Below are 22,260 nucleotides of genomic sequence, written 5' to 3'. Positions count from 1 at the left end.
GGAAACAGCCCCCAGTGCCCAAACACTGAGGTGAGACCCACGGGCTCCTGCAATGCTTTCCTGCTCTTCACCTCAGCCAGATTCAAAACCGATTCAGGTTTGTCCCTGCAGACGTGGCTCGGTCTGCTCTGGGGTCAGTGCCGACCCATGGCACGTGTATCCCTTGAGCTGTGGCCAGGGGACACGGTGGTGCTTCAGCTTCAGGAAAAAGGGTGGGGTGTGTGGAGTGCCATGGAGAGGGTGATCGGGACAGTGACGTGGGGAGCTCCTTGAGCAGGAGGAGGAGAGGGTGTTCGGCAGAACAGGTGAGTTTCCAAACCTGCAGAAGCAGCTTTTTCCATGTAGGTCGCGGCAAGGTTTGAAACGCAGCTGGAGGAGTGCATGGAAGGGGGAAAATATCTGCCAGCACTTGTTAAACACCACACCAGGAAGCTGTGCAAAGCAGGAGCAACGCAGCTGCAGCCCCCAAATGCCTGCTCCAGGCAGTGGTTTTGCCACAGTAGCCCATTACTAGATCTCAGCCAGGTTGTTTTGGCCAGCAGAAACCTGCTAGCAATGGCACAACGTGAGGGCTTGGGTTTTTTTCTTCTCCTTCTTTTAACCTTTATTTAGAAACTAGAATATTCACCAAATCTACCAGGTTTCTCTGTACGGGTCCCACCAGGTGAAGAGCAACACTGAGAGATTTCTGCACGCAGCCCTGGCTTGCTGTACGCATTGCAATGGAGAGTGAGAGCTGTCCCCTGCACATAGGATAAATATACAGCCTAATGTACTGTACCTGTCATAAATCATGGAGGTGTCATTTTGGAAAATATTTCTGAACTTGCTCTCATTGGAAGGAGGGAGGGGACAGGAAAGTGAAGAAGTGTCATGTGCTGCCTAAGCCCAGCAGGCAGCAAAAATGCCCTTGGGGCTCTACCCTGCACTGCCAGCACTTGCCTCGGGACATGGTGCCGCCAGGTACATAAATATTTCACAGTATCACTGCCAGCCTGGCACCAACGGCCGAGCCCAGGGCAGCAACAGGTTCTTTCTCTTCCTCCTCTTAAAATTTTCAGCTCATCTGAGCAGTCGAGGGGCTTTTGCCAAGAAGTGGTGGGGCTTGGCAGGAGGGTACCTTTTTTGGCTGGTTTATGCCCTTTTTTTATTTGTTTTCTAACCTGGGGAACATACAGACTTGGACTAAATGAAACAGGCCCGTTTCCAAAACACATTAAGAAACGGAAAGGAAAAAAAAAAGGCACTGCACAGGGGGACCTTTGAGGTAGTCGAAACTTTTTCCTTTCAATGTCTGGCACCAAAGAGAGGGGAGGAGAGAGAGCGCGCGCATGTGCCCATGTCCTGCTGTGTGTGGGCAGGGCCATGGATGTGGCTGTGCATGTCCACCCGTGCGCAAGGACATCTGGGCATGCAAGCCCTGTGCACGGAGACACCTGCATGTGCAGCGCCTGTCACCTGGGAGCTGGCATGCTGGTGCCCATGCATGTGTGTGGCTTTGCTCATTCCTGCAGTCGGTGGCTGGAGAGCATCTGTGGCCTCGTGCATGGCCATGTGTCTCTCTTTGTTGGGGTTTTCCATCACACCAGCTGGCTTGGGGCTCCCCTCAACAGCTCCAGTGGCCCTTTCAGCCCAAAGAAAATGCGCCATGTCTTGTGATACCACTCCCTGTTTTGTTCCTTGCCCTCAACCTACAGAATAAAAACTGCAGTAACCCTGAGAGGAGCAGACATGGTGTGGAAGACCAGCCCTCCTTCACCTTGTTCCCTTGGACCCTGTTCTGTGTGCCGGGGCAGGACCAATGCTCTCCAACCTGCCCTGTGCCATTGCAAAACCAGGGCTGAGCCTGAAGTGGGCACACATGGGGTCTTTGGGGGCTGTTGTCCCCCTCCAAGGCAACCCCACCAGGGCACCTCTACTGCAAGGAGATCTCCTTGCAGCAAGCCCCAGGGACTCCTGTACTCAAGCCAGGGTCCTAGGTGTGATAAGCCTGCTCCACTCAGGGCTGACCGGGTTTCTCTGCCACTTCCTTGGCCGTGGGCAAGAGCAGCCCGCCTCATCCCTTCCCTTTCCTGCCAGGAGGAACAAATCCCTGAGGAATTTTGGCTGGGTGCATTCCTCCCAGTGCACGCACAGCGAGGCCAGCAGAGGGGCTGGGGAGACAAGCACATACTGGGCTGGTGCTGGGAGCCACCATTGTCTGGGACCCTCTATCAGGGACAAAGCGCTCAATAACCTGGCCACCTGGCTGAAACCGTAATGGGGGCTTGGGGCTGGTGAGGTCTGGCCTCAGAGGAAAGCCCCCTTCCCCAGATGCATAGTGGGGACACAAAGAGGACCTTGGTGGGGTGAAGCCAAAGCACACAGGGTCAATGTCACTAAAGCCTTGCATGGAGGAGAAATTTGATAACAAATAAAATCTCCTTCACTTTTGAGTTCTGGGGGTGCTCACATACTCGTAAACCATTCAAGTCCCTCAGAGCAGCTTCCTTGGATAGCCTGACCCTGACCATCTCAAAGAAATGCCTGTGCTACATCCGTCTCTGCCTCCCCCCACCCTGCTGTTCATCATGCTCTGGTGGAGGTGCTACCTAAAGCAGAGCACAAGCCCCTCTGCCCTCTCTCTCCCCCTCTCTCTCTTTTCATTTTGTGCTAGATTTGTTGTGGTTTGGTTTGGGTATTTTTTTCTCTTTTTCAGCAACCCCCAACCCAGCTGGAGATAGTGAATCACATTACAGTACAGGAGCAAACACTATCGCAAACCCTGTCTGCGAGCGCAGTGTCTCTGCCCTCCTTGCCCCAGAGGGAGGTGCCCCCAAAGGTGCCAGCAGCAGAGGCTCACCCCATCCTGGAGCAGGGATCAGCTGTCCCAGCCCCTCCAGTCCCAGCTCTCCAGAGAGACTGAGCTAAAGGACGTTGAATTTTCTTGAGCATGTCAAGTTACTATGGACCAAGTCCCACATTTGGAGCAACTCTGGAGGCAGCAGTTTATGAACCACCAACATACTCCGGAAAATACATGGCTCCTTGTTCATCTTGCTGTTCTTGTTCTTCACAATGCCAAAAGTTTTAAAGCCCTCGTGTCCAACAGGTGATACTTTAAGGACCTCCAAGCACATTCCTAGGAAGACATCGTCGATGGGGTACAACTCCAGCGTCTCCGAGGTCTTGTGCAGCCTCTTGGCCAAGGCTCCATTCATGATGAAGCCCCCACCGCCTGCATAGGGTGGGTAGCTGCTTTTGTTGTAGAGGGTGCTGGGCATGTAGTACTTGTTCTCCTTCTTCCGGATCGGCCTGGCCTTGTAGAGGACATCCCCCACAAAAAGGTCCTCTCCATCCTTCTTGTCCTTCAGGAACTCCAGGATGTTGTTGGGACTCACAAACACATCATCGTCACCTTTGAAGATGAAGCGGACATTGTCGCAGTAGATGGTCAGCCACTTCAGAAAATGGACTTCTTTGAGCGTGAGGTTGAAGAAGGTGTCCAGGAAATCCCACTGCAAGATGTCCCCATAGATGTGATTTTCATAATCCAGCAGTTTCTGGTAGTTAGCTCTCTCCTCCTCCTTGGAGGGTGTGCCCAGCAAGAACAGCGTCCTAATCCTCTTGCCATCCACATCCTTGTCCTGGCCCCAGGTCCTCCGGATGGCCTCGCGGCGGTCGTGCTGTGTGATAATAGACTTGACCACGATGAGCAGGTAGATGTCCCTGCTGCATTTCTCTGGGTGGTTGATCAGCATGGGGAAGTAGCGGCAGTGCCGATAGAGGAGGAACTGCTGGAAGTTGGGCTCCAGGCCTTTGAACCAGTCCACCTTGCTGAAGTTCTGGTTGGCTGAGCAGTTGGTAGTGGTGACATCCCAGGATTTTTCTTGCTTTGCTGTCATGGTCTCCTCCTCCTCCTTCACATAAGCTTTCTCTTTCTGGCTCTTCCAGAAAGTGCTGGTGATGGAGAAGGCGTTGTTTCTCTTCTGCGTTTTTACGGGCTCTAGAGGGGGCAGCTCTTTCTGCTGCTGGCCCTGCATGAACTGGCTGGGGGCCATTCCCCGTTGCAGCACCATCACTGTGATTGCCAGCAAGAAGGAGAGGCAAATCGTTTTGTAGATGGTCTTCTTCCTAAAGGGATGAGACAGGGAGGTTAAGGAGAGGAAACTGCAGGCTGCAAGAGGCTTGTCCACAAACGCACCTCCTGGAGACCTCATGGGATGTTCCTAATCTGTGTCACATCACCTTTTGATGGGCAACAGCATTGTGGGAAGACCTGTGGGACACCTCCATGCATGCTTTTCCCACCTGCACCCCATATGTGGGGTGGCTTTGGGGCCACACTCAGCTGCAGGGACAGGCACAAGGCATGTGGCAGGTGGCTGCGGTGTCGTCTGGTAACCCTGGGTCTGCGCAAAGAGCTGGGAAGGGTTCACAAGAAAGAAGAAAGTGGGTCCAGAGAGAGATGAAATCAGGATGAGAGCTTCAGCAAAGCAGCTGTTCCAGAGGAAAGTCCCAAGGGAAACCCGTTTCAGCTATCCGAAAATTGCAATTTAGAGCAGAAGGGAATTATCTTTCCCATGGAAGCGTTAGCTCCAAAACACAGATGTACTGCCCATGGTCCTAGGCTGACATCACAACACTGAGAAACCAAAGCTCGGAAGACCATGGGAGTTGACATGGAAAAGGAATCACTGTTTCATTTAAGAATGGCAGATCAGGATAAAAAATTGTCACTTGAGATGAACCAAGGTTCAGTGGGGAAAAGATGTCCCTAACTCTGCATCTGTGTGAGGAACCAGCATTTCTGGGGACACTGCTGTGTGTTTTGGCCAGCTCTCAGGACCTGTCACTTCACTTTGTAGTGATAAGGATAGGGACAGTGGACGTACCGCTGGAGATTTGCACCATTGCAGCTCTCAAGTCTGGGAGAAGATTTTCCCAGCCTGCAGCAAACCAGATATCTGCATGTCCAGGGTATGCGGGGGACTGGGGGGACTGAGGGTGGTACATCAAAGCCAGGCCCTTGCAGGGCCATCCCACCCCACTGCAGCCCCATTCTCCAGGGAAGCTGCTGGCTCATGGGGCACACCCTGGAGCTCGCCAGGTGCTTGAGGGACCTTCTGGGACAGTGGGAAGGCTGCACCCAGAGATTACTGATGCACCAAATAATGCCCCCAAGCTGCTTTTCCACACAGTTAAAGCTGGGTTCCTTGCCCTGCTGTCATGGAGGAGGGGAACTGTCCACTCTGCCCATCTGCACCATGTTGCCCCCAAGTGCCCAGCTCCTGTCCACAGCTGGTACATCTGCACCAATTTCTTCCCACCTCAGTCCTGCTTGCTCCAGCTGCCTTGGGCCATCTCCCCATGCAAATGAGCACAGGGGCGGCAGCTGGGCTCCACGTGCCTACTGGTGGTTCTGGTGGCTTCCTGAGAGCAGCCCCATCTCCAGCTGCTCCCATGCAGAGGGGAGACACGAGGTGCTTGGTGGCCCCCGAGCCCCTTTCCCTGCCGGAGCGGGAAGGGACCTCAGCTGGGATGCTGAATGAGACAGATGTGACATCGGTCTGCACCCGTCCCCTTGGTGACAGAAGCACGTCCCAGCCAGGTGGGGGCAGTCCCTCAGCCTCCTGCCCCGTTAGAGCCAGAAAGATCTAAGATCATCTCTACCAAGCAGATGGCACCTTCACTTTAGGATAGTCCAGAGAAGGAGCTTGGGGTTGAAACCTGAAACATTTAACCCAAGTAATTTCCAGATAGCACACACACCCCACACCCCCCGAAAAAGAAAATCCTTGAAATTCACCTCTCCCTGGGGGCCAGATTGTGATCAGTGCCACCAGGAAGCTGCTGGGGTTTTGGGGCACAGGCTGCACCAACATACCTGCTTGGTGGGACACCCCAATGTCCCTCGGGCTCCCCGAGGCAGAGGACAGCACTGCACTTGGGGACTCTGGCCACCCTGAAATGCAGGGGCCCCGAACAGGAACTGGGGGAGCTACTTTCTGGCTTCACCGTCAAGGACAAAGAACTTTTCAGCCCCACTTTTACATGGGAAAACTGTGATCACGTGTGAAAACTGTGATTGCTAGCATGGACTGTGAGAGCCAGCGTGGAAGTAAGTAATTACGGGTAAATGGATAGATATTCCCTGTCTGGTTTTATATGTGGCCACTCATCTGCGACTGATGAGGGAGCAGTTCTGATCAGACTAGACTTCACCATTCCCTTAACCCTCTCCAGCCCTGGCCACACAGCTCTGAGGGTGTTCTTAGAAACCCTTCAGTCTGATACAGTGGCAAGTTTAAGCCCTGCACAGCCAAGTGATATTTAAAACCTCTCATCAATACCTGGCACTGCACCAGAAATAAACCTGGTCACTCTAAATAGTAACTCCAGCCTTGCTGCCACCCCATCCCATCCCATCCCACCCCATCCTTGCACTCCCTGCCACCCCACAGACAACCCATGATAACACACCCAGCCTGAATGGTGGCCAGAGGTTCCCCACAAACCATGGGCAGGGAATTACTGATAAAATAAATTTTTAAAAAACTGCACAGGTAGGGCTGTCGCTAACTGGCATGGGATGGATCCCACCCTTGGTGTGCTCTGCCTGCCATTGACAGAAGCCACATGGATCCTCTCACCTCTGTTACCTCCTTGGGTCACTCCTTTTTATTTCAGCCCAGGCAGAAGATACTGTCCTGGGGGTGAGGAGAGAGCTCCATCTTTTAGTAAGAGGTGGAGGGTTGGGTAGCATGGGTACATCTAGGTATATCAGTGAGGTGTTGCAGAACAGCACAGAAACTTCTCCTTCCTTCAGCAGACACTGTTTCCCAGCTCTCACCCCTACAACATACACTTTTTGCTTTGTTACAAAGTTGTTATTTGGGGATTTTCCTATAGGTCTGACTCTGCAAACCACAGGGGCACCACTGGGTCCAGCAGGAGCCAGGAGCCCCAAGTCCATCTTCTGCCCTGCAGAAACCACGTCCCTCCACTGGCAGGAAGGTGATGGGGATTGGGGGGACCCTGAGCCACAACCTCAGGCAATTGCCACATCAAACCAAGGATTTTGGGGGGCAAAAGCATAACAATTGTGCACATCTTTCTGATCTCGAGACTTTGTTCTGTGGTCTCCTCAGATGGGAAGTACTTCAGAGTGGGGAAACCAGGTGCTGCTCTCTGGAGACCCCCAAGAACCACTGCTTTGCAGGAGACAAGGGAGAGGAAGGTGATTTGGGTTCGCTGCCATCACAGCGAAACCACCCTGCTGAGCCCCAGCACCCTGCTCTGGGACACAACACCCAGCCTGTCCCCAGCAGCATCTCCAGGAGCCTGGGGCACCCGGCATTGCGGGGCCTGGGGACAGCAGCAACCCAGAGACAGTGGCGACCCGTGCCCCATCCCAGCTGGGCTCCCACTGGTGCCAGCCAGGACCCACTGCCCCAGCCGCCAGTGTCGGTGCCATCGAGGGAGCTTTGAAAGGGTCCCAACCCGCTCCTCCTCTTCCCTTTTCTCCACCAGGAAAAGCTGAAAAGCCTCCCTGTGAGACGGCCACACCACTGGCTGTGCCCTGAGCGGTTAAATATAAACCCCCAAATTAGAGGTGGGCAGTTTCCCTTTCAGGTGGTGATGCTGTGGGGCAGGCGAAGCCCAGGAGACTGGGGCTCCCTGTCCCCGGGGAGGCACACAGCCACTTTTGATCTGCATGAAAACCTCTTTGATTGGACAGGGCTATCTATTTATTTGGATTTTTCTGGCCCCTCAATTAGACCCAGTCACTGAGCCGGCGGAGGCACTGCCAGTATAGAGCCCTTTCTGTTGGCGGTGCCAAGGGCTTGGGAGAAGGGATCTTGTCTAGGAGCAGATGCTGGGCAGAAAGCACCCAAATGCCTCCAAAAGCAGCCTGCGCCGACTGGGTGCGAGTCCCAAGTGGGGCCCCAGCTCACAACGGTTGTCCCCAGTCCCAGGGTGTCCGGGGACACGTCCCCTTCTTATAAAAGACATCTGTTTTAAATACAAGGCGCTAAAAACACAGGGCTGGGAAAGAGGCAAGAGGCGAAACCCTGTATGTTTTTTTCCCCCCGTGGGCACCTGCCCCCAGGCTGGCCGTGCTGTGGGACAGGGACCCCACGGGGCACGTCTGGCTGACCCCACGGCCCCGCTCTCCCCGGCCTCCCCACTCAAACCAGCACTTTGCCGGGAAGGGCTGGGAAAGGCATCCCCAGGGAAGGGGGGACACCGACCCCTAATCCCTGCCCGATGCCCCCGTCCCCGTTCCCGCCGGGCCGGAGCTCCGGTACCCCGGGATGGGCCGAGGTTTGCGCTGGGAGCGGACACCCCAGAAAGCCTCCCCCGGGGTACCTCGGCGCGGGGGTGACGGGGGAGGACCCCACCTGGGAGCTCTCTGTAGAGCCGGGGCGGGGGAGCTTGGCTCCCGGGACGGGGACAGACGGACAGGGGACAGTCGCCGTCCTTTGTCCCTTCCCCATCCACAGCCTCCCCACCCAGGTTGCACGCTCCCAGCCAGCTGCTCCCGGGGCATCCCTCGGAAGGGAGCCGGCGGGTGGGGACCGGGGCGCCCCTCGGAAGGGACCCGTTGGAAAGGGCACGTCGCAGCCCCCTGGGCTCCGGGCAGGGCGCAGCGCCGGGACGGCGGTGCCGGGCGGCGGGAGCGGCGGGCAGGGGACACCGGGGCTCCGGCTGGGCTGGAGTGGGGCAGGAGCGGGGCAGGAGCGGGGCTGGGGCTCCCCGCCCCCCGGCCGGCACTCACCACTGGAACATGCTGGGAGTGGGACGGGGCGGCCGCTCCGCTGCTGGCCGGGGCTGCCCGTAGTCCGGGCGCTTCTCTCTGCCCTCTTCCTCCTCCTCTTCGTGTTTTTTTTTTTCCCCCTACTTTTTCCCTTTTCCCTCCCCTCCTCTGCGAGGTGGAGCCAAGAGAGACGAGCAGGTAGGTTAACTCTTGCCCTGCCCCTGCGCCCCTCCCCAGCCCGCAAAGAGCTCCCCAGTGCTGGTAGGGGAGGGGACGCGGGGGTTTAAGGGTGATACCCCACAGCTTCCTCTGGGCACCCTCCCCGCAGCACGCTCCTGGCGGGTCACCCTCCCATCAGCAGAATGGGGGGGCCCACCCCAGCCCCCTCAGGCTGTTCTGCACCCCGGACACAGTGCCCTCTTTGAGGTGTGTTAGTCCTGCCCCATAGCCGTTAACTGCAAAGGATCCCATTTGTGGAAGGGGATCCCAGTGCTCACAAGGAGAGGTGCTTTTAGCAGCTGGGTTTTGATCTCTGGAAAAGGAATGTGGGTCTCTTCTGTCCCCCAACACGGGCAGGTCACTTTGGGATGAACCTCAAAAGGGAGCCAGGGCCCAACCCCAGTTTCTCACAGGGGTGCTGAGATCCCAGCTTTGCCTCTGTGTTCGGGGGCACAGCATGGTTTGGGATACCCAGAGCAGTGGAGCCACAGTTCCCCTGGGACCCACACCTTATCCAGGACCCCCACCTTTCCTGGGACCTGCATTTCTGCCAGGACCCACATTGCACTCAGGCTCCACACCTCGTCAGGGACGAACACTCTGCCCAGGACTCCCACCTCGCCAGGCACCCACGCTCTGTCCAGGACCCACACCTCCCCTGGGGGTGCAGGGAGTCAAGGGGCAGGGTTACTGCAGCAGGAAGGTGCCTGCTCGGCATGCCAGGACCTGTCCAATAGGTCAAATTTCCACCAGCACCACAGGCAGGCAAGGTATCCTTCCAAACTTTTCCTTCAACCCTGTCTCGAAGCAGTGTTTCTGCAACATACCTGCTGCAGCCATATCAGCATGGGACAGCCCACTGCCCATTGAGAAGCAGATTTAAGACCTTCCTTTCCTCTTAAATGTAGCATTTCAGTTGAGGGTCTTTTTCAGCCATGAAAATCAGACCCAATAATTTCTGATGTCTTCCTTTTTGTCATCCTACCATCCCCACCAGCTGCTTGTATCAGCCACAAAGCCAGGCTGGGAAGCCTGCAGGAAATCCTTTGGGATATTTCCTTTCCTGCCCAGCAGAGATAGCCCTGTCCCTTTCCCCACAGCCCCTCTGCATTGTGCACGAGTGCTGAGGCTCAGGGTCTCCCACACCACTCACAACGCCCTGGACACACTGTGCTTGCCGCAGGAAAGACTTCTGTTCCAAGACTGGACATGCAGTGGGACCCTTGCAACCTCTGCTACTCAAGCAGCATTTGGCCCTGCTCCAAGGAGCCCCCAAGTCCAGCCCAGGCTGGGGAGGAGAACTGCATTGCGTCCTCCAGACTCGCTTTTCTCTCCTTATCGCAGCTTATCGCTTTCCCACCACAGCAGCTCAGCAGATGCCCTGCAGCTCCACATCCTGGGGGCTGTGAACAATTCCCAGGATACGTTGCCCAAACAGGCTGCACCAGCTCTGCAGTAACCCACAGACTTATCACCACCGAAGGTCCCTACGCAACTTCTCTGATTTCTTTTTAGTCTGTTCCCACTGCACACAGGAAAGTCTGTGTCTGCTGAACTCATGGCCCAAGAAAATCACGGCTGAGATGCACAGAGAAAGGGTATCAGGGGTACTTTAAAGATCCACACTGAGCATCAGTGTTACTGGAGCGGGATGTGAGAAGGACTAATCTCATCCCTGTAGCAGCAGGACGGTGGGTGAATGCCAGCCCATGGCTGGGAATTCACCCCACTCTGCACAGAGGGTCTCATGGTGGAGGGGGAACCACTGGAGACCCCCCTTCACAAACAGACACAAAGGGATGCAAACAGCAAAGCCCCAGCCACCACCTCCTTACAGTGTGCCCTGGGACCATGAGGGAAATGGGGACAGCAGCACCCCTGCCATGGGGAGCCGGAGTAAAACCCAAAACACAGCCCTGGAGTGGCTGCTGCAGCCACAGGGGATGTGCAGGTGCTGTGTGTCTGCAATATGCTGCCAGGGCTCTCTGGGCCAGCAAGCCCAGGGCCAGCTGCAGCGCAGCGTGCCCAAGGGCTGTGCTGCCCTGTCATCGAAGTGGCACTGCTCTAGGGCAAGGAGGGCTCCTGGCAGCCTGTGGCAAGGAGGTCTGCCAGCCATGCTTCCAGTCTCCCGCCTCTCCAGCTGCTGCTTCTGTGCAGGAAAGAAGCAGGGCCACAAGCACATGGACTTCTCAGATGCTCCAGTGCTGCTGTGCAGGATTTCAGCTCAAATAACCCTGTCCGTGCAGGCAGACCTTCCTCCCACCACCCCCCAGGCAGGAGAGATGCACATCCTGCTGCATGAGAGCATTGCAGACCTGGGGCAGGATGGCTGTGCAAAGCTTTACTTCTGATGTTCATTAAATACTCAAATCATGTCAGGTCTGGGGCTACTAGTGACAGAGACACTGTCCTAGGTGTCCCTGGCACCAGCACCTCCTGTTTCAAGGCTGACTCTTAAGGTGAAGTAGCATTTTTTACATTTGTTTCATCATTACATAGAAAAGTTTAGGACAAACTCAAGTTTTCACACTCTCTAGATTCATCCTGGGAAAGCAGAAATGCGACAGGAAGGCTAAAACCAAACTGAAAGTGAATTTTTTTTTTTAAGTCCTCTTCCACAAATCTTCTCCTTGCCTCTTTTAGTCTCTGGTGAGAACAGGTTTTACATGAGCAGCCACAACCCTCTGCTGAGCGCGAAACCTGAAATTTTTTGTTTGTCCAAAAGCAGAGCTGAGGGCAGCATCACTTTGCCACGAGCAGACCCAGCCACCAGCAGATCCCTGCTCTTCCTGCCTGCCCCTGACTTCAGCAAAGCAGCTGGATCCATCGCCCTGCCAATCCTTTATTTTGGCACCCTTATTTCTTAGGTCTAAGTCTTTAGGCTGAAATTTGGAAGCACCGAGTGCCTGTTTAGCACCATTGGCAGAGCTGTGGGTGTCTGGAGGAGGGCTCTTGGGTGGCGGGCACTGCTTGGGCATGGGAAAGCTGAGCGCCTTTGCCTTGCATGATGCTTGTGACATTTCAAGGTATACTGAGCCACTGGGGTCCCATCAAAGCTGGCAGGAGACTTGCAAGAAGTAACACTCAGGCACATTATTGTTGCACTGTATGGACAGGCAGAAGGGGAAGATAATGCATGGACCTTCCCGGGTGACCCACTTTTCACGGCCAGGGTGACATTGGCTTCCTCCCAACAGCAACCACCTCTGAGGCTGCCAGCTCCTGGGAACCATTTGGAGACAGCTGGTACCAGTGCCACACATTCAACTCCAACGTGAGCATCCCTCCTGGTGTAAGCACTGGAGATGGAGCCAGGGGACCTGTCACCACAGGCTTTGGAGCTGGCATATAACAGGGCTACGGGGCATCATCTGGGACAAAAGGAAAGGGCAAGGACTGGGGCGATGCTGGAGTGGCTCATTTAGATGTTCTCAAAGCAAACCACAATGCTTTTTCTGTTTCAAGAAGCCTCTTTCCATTTCAAAGTAGTCCTGAATTAAAATATTTTATAAGTAAAAATAAGTACAACGAAAGAAGTGAGCTTTTTTTAAGAAGTTTATGTAATCCCAGAAGACTGGCTTGTGGCAGGTTGACCCAGCCAATGTTTTCCCACTGATGGTCTGGGTTTTGTTTCACTGAGAAAGGCTGCCCTGGTTTCTTTGCTATGGGTTTTTTTGTGTTGCTTTCTGATTATTTCTTTCAATTCTAGCAAATTATACGTACACAGAAAAAAGTCTCATCTCTTCTCCTGGCAACTCTCACACCTCCTGGCTGCTCATGCCAGTGCCGCGGTCCCTGGGCTGGGTTTCCCACACAAGGCAAGGTCCCGTTGTCCCATGACCTGCGGGGACACCCAAACCAGCCCTTTCCTCCCCAAACCTCTGAGCGCCTGGAGCAGGACCAGCGGCTCACCCTGACCAGAGACCAGCACCACAGTGTGATCACACATTCAGGTTTGTCTTTGTTAAAGGTGCTCACCTGTGATGTATCCCATAGTGGGAGGGAGGCTGAGGCATTCCACCAAAAAATCTCTATTTGTTTAGCTGAGCCAGTCTTTCACCGCCACGTCAGGAATCTGCATGCATTTGCACTTGCAGGCAAACATCCTGGATGTGATAGGACAGGGAATGTTCCTTTCTCATTCCACATTTGTTTCCTCAGCACTTTTCATGATGCTTTTGGGGTGTGCCGGCAGGTATAGGTAACCCTGGGAGGCTCACCTGTCACCACTGCTCCCACATGAGGTGCTCAGGGCTATGACCAGGGACTGGCACTGCCTCAGTCCCAGCCCTTGTTCAGATAAAGTCCCCTAGGGTGGTTAGGATTAATTATTACCCTGGATAATTTCTGAGTGAACACCACCAGCGTGGAAGCTGGGGCAGATGTCACATACCAGAGGGATCTGACGTGGGATGCCAGGGAAGACAGCCATCCCCTCAGAAAGCTTCATCTGCTTGCCCATCTGTTAACAGGGCCATAAACCAGACCAGCAGTGTGGGAGGTGGGGGCATTATTTTACACATTAACCCCAGGCCCCACGGCCATTTCCACCCCAGCTCCTCTGCCAGAGGCCACTCTGGCTCCTGGGCAGAGGCGGGAGGAGGTTTCTGCCTTCCTAAAGCCAGGCTCTCCCTCCCACTCCATTGGCCTTGGCAGCTCACACTGAAACACCAGAGGCTGCAGAAACACCTCGAGTCATGGCCAAAAGCAATGCCCACTTCCCTGCTTGTAATGAATCCCCTGGGATTCGTATTCTTTCAAAAATGGCGGAGGAGGGGAAGTTGCTTTGCAGGATAATGGTAGGATGATGACCACACACCCCCCCACCCCCCAACCCCCCCGCTCAGTTGTCCCGAAGCCACTGTTGCCCCCTGCAGCACCAATCTGCCTCTGGGCCATGCCGCAAAAGCACAGCGCTCGGCAGGGGCACACAGACCCCACAGCCACAATGTTGAGGAATAGGAAGATGGGGTGAGACCTGCACGCCACAGACTCAGGAAAAGGCAGGGGACAGAGTGGTGTCATGGTGTCAGTGGAGGCAATGCTGTTCCAGCTCTGTCCCCAGGTGGGACACAAGCCAGGGCCGTCAGGGAAGCACTGCCCCAGCCTTTGTGCCAGGAGCTGCAGGAGCAGGGCACTGTAAAGGGCTCAGCCAGCCAGGGGGAGCAAACCCCTTGTGCCGGATCCGCCCAAGAGTTTGCCTCCTTGGGCTGCTCCTTCCTCAGTTTCTCCAGCGAGAAGACCCCCCTCCAGCTTCAGGGCTGCTGCTCAGCAGGGATGCTGCCTCCTCTCCCTGGGGGATTTGTGCCCCTGGGACACCCTGGGGAGCCCGCTGTAGCTGTGCTGTTGCTTTAAATCAGCAGCTGAATCCAGCTGTGACTGCGAGTAACCCTTGCAGCAGCCTTGCCCAGGCCTTTTATGCATTTTCCAGCAGTTCCAGAGGCGCTTGGCGGCAGCATGCAGGGGAAACTGGACTCACGCTGGCAAGCAGGGAAGGGAGGGGAAAGAGAAAACATTTCCCTTCCCAAAGGAGCAGGGGGAGCCCGATGCTGTGGCTCTGGCAGCAGGCATGGAGGGAGCAGATGGCTTGTGGGGTTGCCACTATGGTGTGATGCAAATAGCCTTGTGGTTGGACACAGTGAGCCAGAGGCCCTGGCTTGCCTCTCCCAGCCCAGCATGCCCCTGCAAGAAGTGCTTACCCCAGCGTGCCTCAGTTTCCCCCCTCTAGTCACTCAGTTCAGCCTCATGCAGAAAGCCCCAAGGTCTGAGTTTGTCCTGTGAACCCGTGGCAAGATGGCATCCAGGCACCAGAGAGAAAAAGCCCATGGGGATGGCAGGGTGGAAATAACCAAGAGAGATGGGAACATGGGGTTGAGAAGGGAGACACATTCATGCTGCCCAGACACAGAAAAGGAGGAGGAGGATGTTGGTGCACTTGGGTCTGGGAGGGGAAGGCAAGGACCCATCTTGCTGCTGGAGGGGACCATTTACATCCTGGACAATCCCAAAGAGCAAAGGTGGAGGAGAGGGACCCAGGAGGGAGAAGTTCCCAGGTTGGAGGCTTGGGAAAGCAATGTCACGCAGCACTGAAGCCGTCAGTCCTGCCCGCTGCAGGGATCATGGACCCGTCCTGCTCAGCCTTGCTGCCCTGACTGTCCTGCAAGGCTGGCCACAGGCACAGGCTGAAGGCAAATCCCTGGTAGGGCATCAGCCCACAGAAGCCGCTCTCCCAGCTCCAGCCTGAGAAGGGCTGGGCTCAGGGGGCTGGCATGCTGCGCTCACAGCCCTGGGAAGCCCTGCTGCCTGGGGGCCTGGCACAGACCCAGAAGCCACTGAGTTGCAAGGCGCCGTGTTTTCCATCCAGCAGGAGAGCACTCACGACATCTCTCATGAGTCAGATGGAAAGGGTGGCTCAGGAGTCACCTGAGTCTGGCGGCTGCCTGCCCACAGCCCCTCTCCAGCCCAAGTGGAAAAACATACAGCCCTGGTGCAGCACATGCCTGCTGAGACCCCGAGCTCTGGCCAGGCCCCCTCCTGAGCCGGCAGACGCAGAAACGCTCATGTTAGCCTTTTTTGGCCAAATCCGTTTAGGAGAGAGGCAGAGGCGACTCAGACATCCCTGCCACTCTGCTCACCGTTAATCATTGCTCTGCTGCTGCTCATTGCCTGTGCCAAAACCTGGGCTCTGCTACAGCCACTGGTGGGTCGATCTCCAGCAATAGATGGAGCGAGGGAGAAAGAGGGCATGCAGCTATGAATTTTCCCTGCCTTGGCTAGGTCTACTGGATTAAGGCCACGGCAAACCTTGTTGCTTCTGCATGCACAAGAAGGGAGGGCAGCACCCACACCCATGGTGCCACCCCGGGGCAGGCACCCGCCTGGCGCAAGGGATAACCCCTGCATGGCCATTGCTCCCCAGCCCAGCTCAGGGAGATGGTGGGAGAGGTGGCAACAGCAATTTGCTAGCCTGGGAGTATTTTAGCCATGCGACAGCCCTCGGGAGAGAAGAGAGCCGGCACACCCAGCTGCATTCCTGAGGTTTGGTTTCCATGGTGGGATGTTCACCCGACGGTGAAGTCATGCTGTGGGCTGAGATGGTCAGTGACTTCATGCATGGATCCAGCTCCTTCTGTGATTCACAGCAAGCACAGCTACAGGCCCGTGCCACCCATTGGGCTGACGGTTCTGCCATGCTGCCGCGGCTCTGACGTTTCTAGCATCTTGGGCTGGGAAGGCTCCAGACACCTCTGCTGGGTTGAGCCCTGCCTCACCGTGGGAAATCAGATCCTGCCACAGGGTGGAGGGAAAAACTGATGGCTCTCATGGGTCCTTCCAGCCAATTTGTGTCATCACACTGTGCTCCCAGTAATGTTTTAGTTCTCCATCCTACTGCTGCCACTCGTGAAAACAGGACAGAAAAGCACCACCCTAAGAGGTTGCTCCTATGGGGCCAAAGCTTGGAAGATCTGCCCAGTGCTAGGCAGATGTGTGGAAGGATGGAGAGCTGGGCAGCATGGAAAGAGTAGGATGGAAAGCCCATCGGTCCTCAGGGCGAGGTGGCTGGGGCGCTTCCTGGCACCAGCAGCTCGCGGTGCTAATGCCTGGCACCTGGCCATGCAGTTCAGCTGTGGGGCCCCACAGATCAATGAACCAGAGGTCTGGTGGAAGAACTGGCCCTGGGATGGCAACCAGTAAGCCAATAAGATTATTCCAGCCTCTGGAGTGGTTTTCTGTAGGTCTGGAGGCACAGGAATGTGGCTGGGATACCCAGGGCCGTCAGCCACCCTCCCCATTTGCTCAGCTGGTGACCCCTAGTGCTCTTGGGCTGTGCTAGAGGGAAACATCTTCATGTGACTTTTCAGCAAAGATGAACTCCTTTGCAGTTCAGTCAACTAAAACCCCATAACAAAGCATATCTGTGTATGATGCATCTCCTGATCAACCACCACTGGAGCGCTTTCTGCACACACCTTCTCTGCGTTGGTCCCAGCCTCCTGCTGTCCCCAGCAGCCGTGGGCTTGAGGATGGGGGCAAGCTGAACCCCAAGGGGCCTTTTCTCTCCTCTTGCACATCCACTGGTGTTTCACATGAGCACATGATGCCTCTGGAATACAGTAGGACACAGCTAACCCTCAAACATGTCAGGTGCTGGCACCCATGTGAGCAGGGCTGTTTGCTTCTGAGATTGACCTAGAGCTTCCCATATATGTTTGTGTTCAAGGTAAACTAGCAAACCCTCCTTTGTTCTTATCTTGCAGACAGATGCAAAGGTCCTAGCTGGCATGTCCCCAAGAAGCCAAGCTCACTTTAGGGGCCAGCACTGAGCCACCAGCAATGACCCCTGCTCCAGGAGGGGACAAGCCACCTCCTGGGCCTGCCACAGCAGGTGACATCCCTGGGGACCAGGGAGATGATGCTGAGGATGCGTAAGGGGCTGGCACAGCCTGGCAGCCTCCTGGGTGCGTATAGGCCAGACCTGGAAGCACGCAGCCAAACTGCGCCTGAGCTACAGCCAAAGAAAACCAGTGACACCAAGGCTGTTTTGCACCAGCTGGGATGGAGCACCAGCCCTGCAAGCCAGCACTCAGGTGGCACCAAAAGGTGACACAAGGCAGCTCCCTGTCTTGAAGATCCCACAAAGCTTTCCAGGGCTCTCCCAGGTCTGGTCCAGGCTTCGTTTGGTTGACACCCAGAGCCATGTGAAGGTTAAGTGATGTACCTGGGGCACAGATGGACCCAACCTCCACTGCCCCCTCCCTGTTCCCATCCCTAATCCCACAAATGCACCCAGGTGAAACGCAAGAGTCCCTCAAATCCCTCCACCCCTGGAAACACCACCACCCAGCTTCCCTCTTTCCTTGGGCCCTTCTGTCTCCACTCCATGCTAATGATATTAATTTCGCCGCCTTTTCGTGGGGCGTTGGCCCCTCCTGTAGCAGCTCTCCTCTGGCTCCCAGCTGCCCTCCAGCCTGGGTGACTCACGCTCAGCACACACTGAACCCTTTCAGCAGCCGTTAGCCCCAAACACTGCCCCAGTCTTCCCAGCGCCGGCGTGCCGAGCCCCCGCCCCCAGCGCCCACTGCCGGCACAGGCTCCTGGCCAAGGGGAGACATCCATGCCCTTGCTAAGAGAGAGAGAGCAGCTTTCATGGCTGAGAAGCCAAAGCCCTTCCCAGTGTGATCTGGGCCAGGATGAGGCGCAAGCAAGCGGTCGACCGGCTGGGACAGACTTGCAGCCTGGGTACCTTTGAGCAACGGCCAGCAGTCTAAAAAAACTAAATACATGTATTTGAAAAGAAGAAAAGGATCACAAGTTCCTAACGGGACTGTTCATGGCTCTGACAGACAAAACCTGCTAGGTATTTTTTCCTCCCTTCTGCCTTCACCAAATGAGGCTCTGTCTGCTGTGTAGGGATGGGGACAGAGAAGGGGCTCCTGTGCTCCCCAGCTCCTGGCTGGCAGCGGAGGGAGCACTGCTGTGTAAACTATCCCTTTGCCTGGAAATGTTGCAAAATCCTCCAGTGGAGGAGCTGCTGGAAAACCCACTTACAGAAGGAGTTCCTTGCAGCCAGGGCTGCACAGCGAGTGGGCTGGAGGCACACTGCCTGTGGGACACCACCATCCCCTGTGCTGCACCAGGTCCTTCTTGTGCAAGGGGACTCGTTGCCCCCCAGGGGACTACTGTCTCATGGCCTGGGGTGAAGTGCTGGAGCCTGGGAAAGTCCACGCATGGTGTTTTGGGACAGGGTGGGGCTCACATGTACTCTGAAAAGAGCCTTACCCACCTGCCACAGCCTAACACCTGGGCTTGTCAGCTGTCACAGCCTCTCCAGCAAGGGGTACATAGCCCAAGGAACACAAAGAGAAAGATAAACTCTTGTGAACATGGGTGACACAGCAGGGACATGCACAAATCCAGGGAAGCCACTGTGCATGAGGCTGCACAGGTATCTTCTGCCTCATTCCTTCCTGCCTCTCGCTGCCCTTTTTGCCTGTGATTTTCTGTTTAGTTTGCCAAAATACCCAAATTACCTGAAAAAACAGTCACAAACTCCACTGCTGCAGACACAGAAATGTGTGTGTCATCGTCATTGCAGTTCTCAGCAAAATGAAGGAGCTGACCCTCACACCCCAGACAGCATTGCAGGGTCACCGACATTGCCAAAGCTGCACTTATTTATACCCGCAGAGCACATGGACCCGCATCAAATCCCGGTCCAGGCTAGGGAACACAGCTAAGAGAAAGGGGAAAAAAAACCCTACAGACCTGTCAAAAACAACAAGAGGCAGACAGCCAGGCTCAGAGGAGAATCCCCACCTGGGGTTTGCTACTGACCCTCTGCTGAGCCTCTGCTCTTGCCTAGGCATCTCTCCTTGGAGGGGACAGCAGAAGGATGATGCCCAGGGGCCAGCCTTGTTTGCACTCTTCCAGCAGTAGGGCCAGAGAGAAAATTTCAAAATCTTGATGGGAGGAATGCGGTGTCTGCAGGGCTGAGAAGTGCATTGCAGCCACCCTCCCCTCTGGGTGTTTGCCAGGTTTCGGTAGCAAGTCCCTCTTCAGTTCCCATCTCCAGTAAAACTGCCACTACAAACTAAGTTGCATTTTATAAGTCCAGCGGGAGGGGTGAGGGTTTTGCAAGCTGTGCTTAACCTTGGAAAGGTCACCCTGAAGCCGCACTCCTGGCCCTGAGGTCAAGCTGCCAGTGTGTGGACACCACTGCCAGCCACCAGCAACCACAGAAAGCCCTGCGACCAGTGGCAGTGGTCCCACAGCCTCAGCGCAGGGGAAGGACAGCACTCGTTGCCAGCCTCCTCACATCGCAGCAGTAAGCACAGCCCATGGGGGTGAGGCATCCCAGAGCAGAGAGCAAGTGCTGCTCTGTCAGGCTGTGGTGGAAACAATTCCTGGCAAAACATTTTCCACTTCTCTCCCCAGTTGTCCTTCCATCATCACCTGATTTGTAAAAGACTGGGGGGATGGATCCTATCACCCTCTTAGCACAGCCCAGGGATTGCATGGGGAAGATGAGGCCAACCATGGGGGGGGCAATGGCAGCTGTGCCAGATGTTATGATGCTGAAGTGGGGTGATGGCAGCCACAGGGAAATGTCTGAGGGATAAGGCTTAAATGTATACTGACTCTTGGGAGACCTAGAGCCCAGAGGAACCCCATTTCCAAGGCCCTGTGTTGCCGAAGTGGGGAAAGGGCTGATGCCTACTTCCCATGCCCCAGCCCTGCAGGGTACTGGGTGCTGGGGTGGGCAGGCAGCCCCATTCTGGGCTGGTCACATATCCAAGGTGGGTCCCAGTCCTGTGGAGCAATCTAGAGGCACCGCCCATCTGCTCCCAGGGCTCAGGCCAGTATCTCCACTGCTCCCATTGGCCTTGGAATCAGCCATCCAGTGGCAGAGCCTTGGGCCAAGCTGCATCACTACCAGCAAAATTATCTTTGTTGTTTGCACAGGGAGAACCAGTACATTTCACACCCAGGAAATACAGAGATTCTTTCCTCAATAATCTGGAAAAGCAACTGATATAGGTATGGAGGAAGGGGACAGGGAGAGGAGTGTACACTGTATTTATAGACTTTTTATTTGTCACTAGTCCCTGCACAGCCAGGCCGGGCAGCTCTAACCTGCTCTAACACACTCCCTCCTTTGTGCCATAATAAATTGCCTGAGTAATACCCAGCAAACGCACTGAAGCAACAGAAACCTGGCCAGATGCTGCCTGCATAAAACAGTGCAGCAGGAAAAAGTAAAATTCAGGCTGTGGGCAAAAGGGAGGTACATTAGTCCTTGCAAGGAGGAGATGTGTTACACTATTACTTTGCACCCTTTACCCACCAGCTGTGGGTAGTATAACAAAGCAAAACCTACGCAGCCCCAATCTTCAGCACAGGTTGCGTTTTCAGTGGATGTAGAGGAAAAGACAGATCCTGTGTAACAGCTCTTAACTGATGCAGGTGCAGCATGGGCTAAGTTTATGCAGATGCAGGATCAAGAGTTTTGCAATGTTTCTGTGAAACTCATAGGATGTAGGAGCTATCCCCCCATCACCCCCCAAACCACTCAAGTGGGGGAGACACATGGTTGTCCTGACAAACAAAATCTATTTCTAGCCCTCAGGGTCACAAATAACTAGCTTCAAACTGTGTCTAGAAAAGAAACGAAGCATAAGCTAGTACTGATCATGAGCCACAGTGTCTCCAGGAGAATACCTGCTGCAGTGTAGATGTGTCCACAGCCACAGTCGCTCCGAGGTGCATCTGTTCCAGCACAGCCTTATCCAGGAGCCACAATGCCTTCAGAGGTATATTTGCTCCAGCGTGGCCTTACCCACAGCCACAGGCCCTTTAGAAATAAGCCTGCTCCAACATGGCCTTACCCATGGCTGCAATCCCTCGAGGGGTGTACCCTGCTCTGTAATGGGCTTATCCAGGGCCACACGCTTTGAGGTGCTCCAGCATGCCCTCATGCACAGCCACTGATGCTTCGAGGTGTACCTTCTCCAGCATGGACTTATCCTTGGCCCACAATCCCTTCAGAGGTACACCTGATGCGGCACAGATATAACCACAGCCACAGATGCTTTGAGATGTACCTGCTCTGGCACAGGCTTATTCATGGCCACGGATGCTTCGGGGTGTCCTGCTCCCGCATGGACTCATCTGCAGGTCACAGTGCCGTTGACTCGAGTTCACACTGGAGTTCCAGCCTGCCCAGTACAGCAGCACAGAAACAGCAGCGATGCCCTGGCCATCTGCCAGCCCAGGCGCATCGTCATTGCTGTTATCAGAATGTTCCCAGGCACAGCTGAGTAAGATGATCAGCAGTACAGCAGTACAGTGAGAAGCATAAGCAAAAATCAGCCACCAGTGAGCACCGCACTCTAATCTACAGTGGTGCAGGCAAGCCCCATGGGAAGCACAGGTGCCTGCTGATAAGTAGGTAAACAGCAATAACAGCAACAAATTCAACCTAGCACATTCCAATCAAACCTGCTGTTATCTTGAACCCTTCGAGCCCAATGTTGGGTGCTAAAAGGGACTGTCATGGTTTAACGCCAGCTGGCAACTAAGTCCTACACAGTCACTCGCTCACTCCCCCCCGATGCAATGGGGGAGAGAATTGGAAGAGTAAAAGCGAGAAAACTCATGGGTTGAGATAAAGACAGTTTAATAAACAAAGCAAAAGCCGCATGTGCAAGCAAAACAAGGAATTCATTCACTGCTTCCCATCGGCAGGCAGGTGTTCAATCATCTCCAGGAAAGCTGGGCTCCATCATGCATAACAGTTACTT

The 22,260-nt window shown here is 55.0% G+C and overlaps 1 protein-coding gene across 3 annotated transcripts; it reads right to left on the bottom strand.

The window, feature by feature from the left end:
* Nucleotides 1-588: 588 nt before the first annotated feature.
* Nucleotides 589-21,856, bottom strand: B3GNT7 (UDP-GlcNAc:betaGal beta-1,3-N-acetylglucosaminyltransferase 7). 3 transcript variants are annotated; one of them, XM_075099076.1, is made up of 3 exons: nt 21,179-21,856; nt 16,930-17,063; nt 595-4,113 (listed from the first exon to the last, which is right to left on the bottom strand). In XM_075099076.1, exon 3 carries the CDS (start codon nt 4,056-4,058, stop codon nt 2,907-2,909), a length of 1,152 nt encoding a protein of 383 aa, XP_074955177.1. In that variant the 5' UTR covers nt 4,059-4,113; nt 16,930-17,063; nt 21,179-21,856; the 3' UTR covers nt 595-2,906. The 3 variants fall into 3 exon arrangements, with proteins under 3 accessions (XP_074955178.1, XP_074955177.1, XP_074955176.1); XM_075099077.1 differs by lacking the exons at nt 16,930-17,063; nt 21,179-21,856 and adding an exon at nt 8,762-8,872 and having other exon boundaries at nt 589-4,113; XM_075099075.1 differs by lacking the exon at nt 16,930-17,063 and having other exon boundaries at nt 21,179-21,686.
* Between the last annotated feature and the right edge of the window lie 404 nt (nt 21,857-22,260).

Source organism: Phalacrocorax aristotelis, chromosome 7 (assembly GCF_949628215.1).
Source record: "Phalacrocorax aristotelis chromosome 7, bGulAri2.1, whole genome shotgun sequence".
Taxonomy (NCBI): Eukaryota; Metazoa; Chordata; class Aves; order Suliformes; family Phalacrocoracidae; genus Phalacrocorax; species Phalacrocorax aristotelis.
This window is presented reverse-complemented; position numbering and strand designations above follow the sequence as displayed.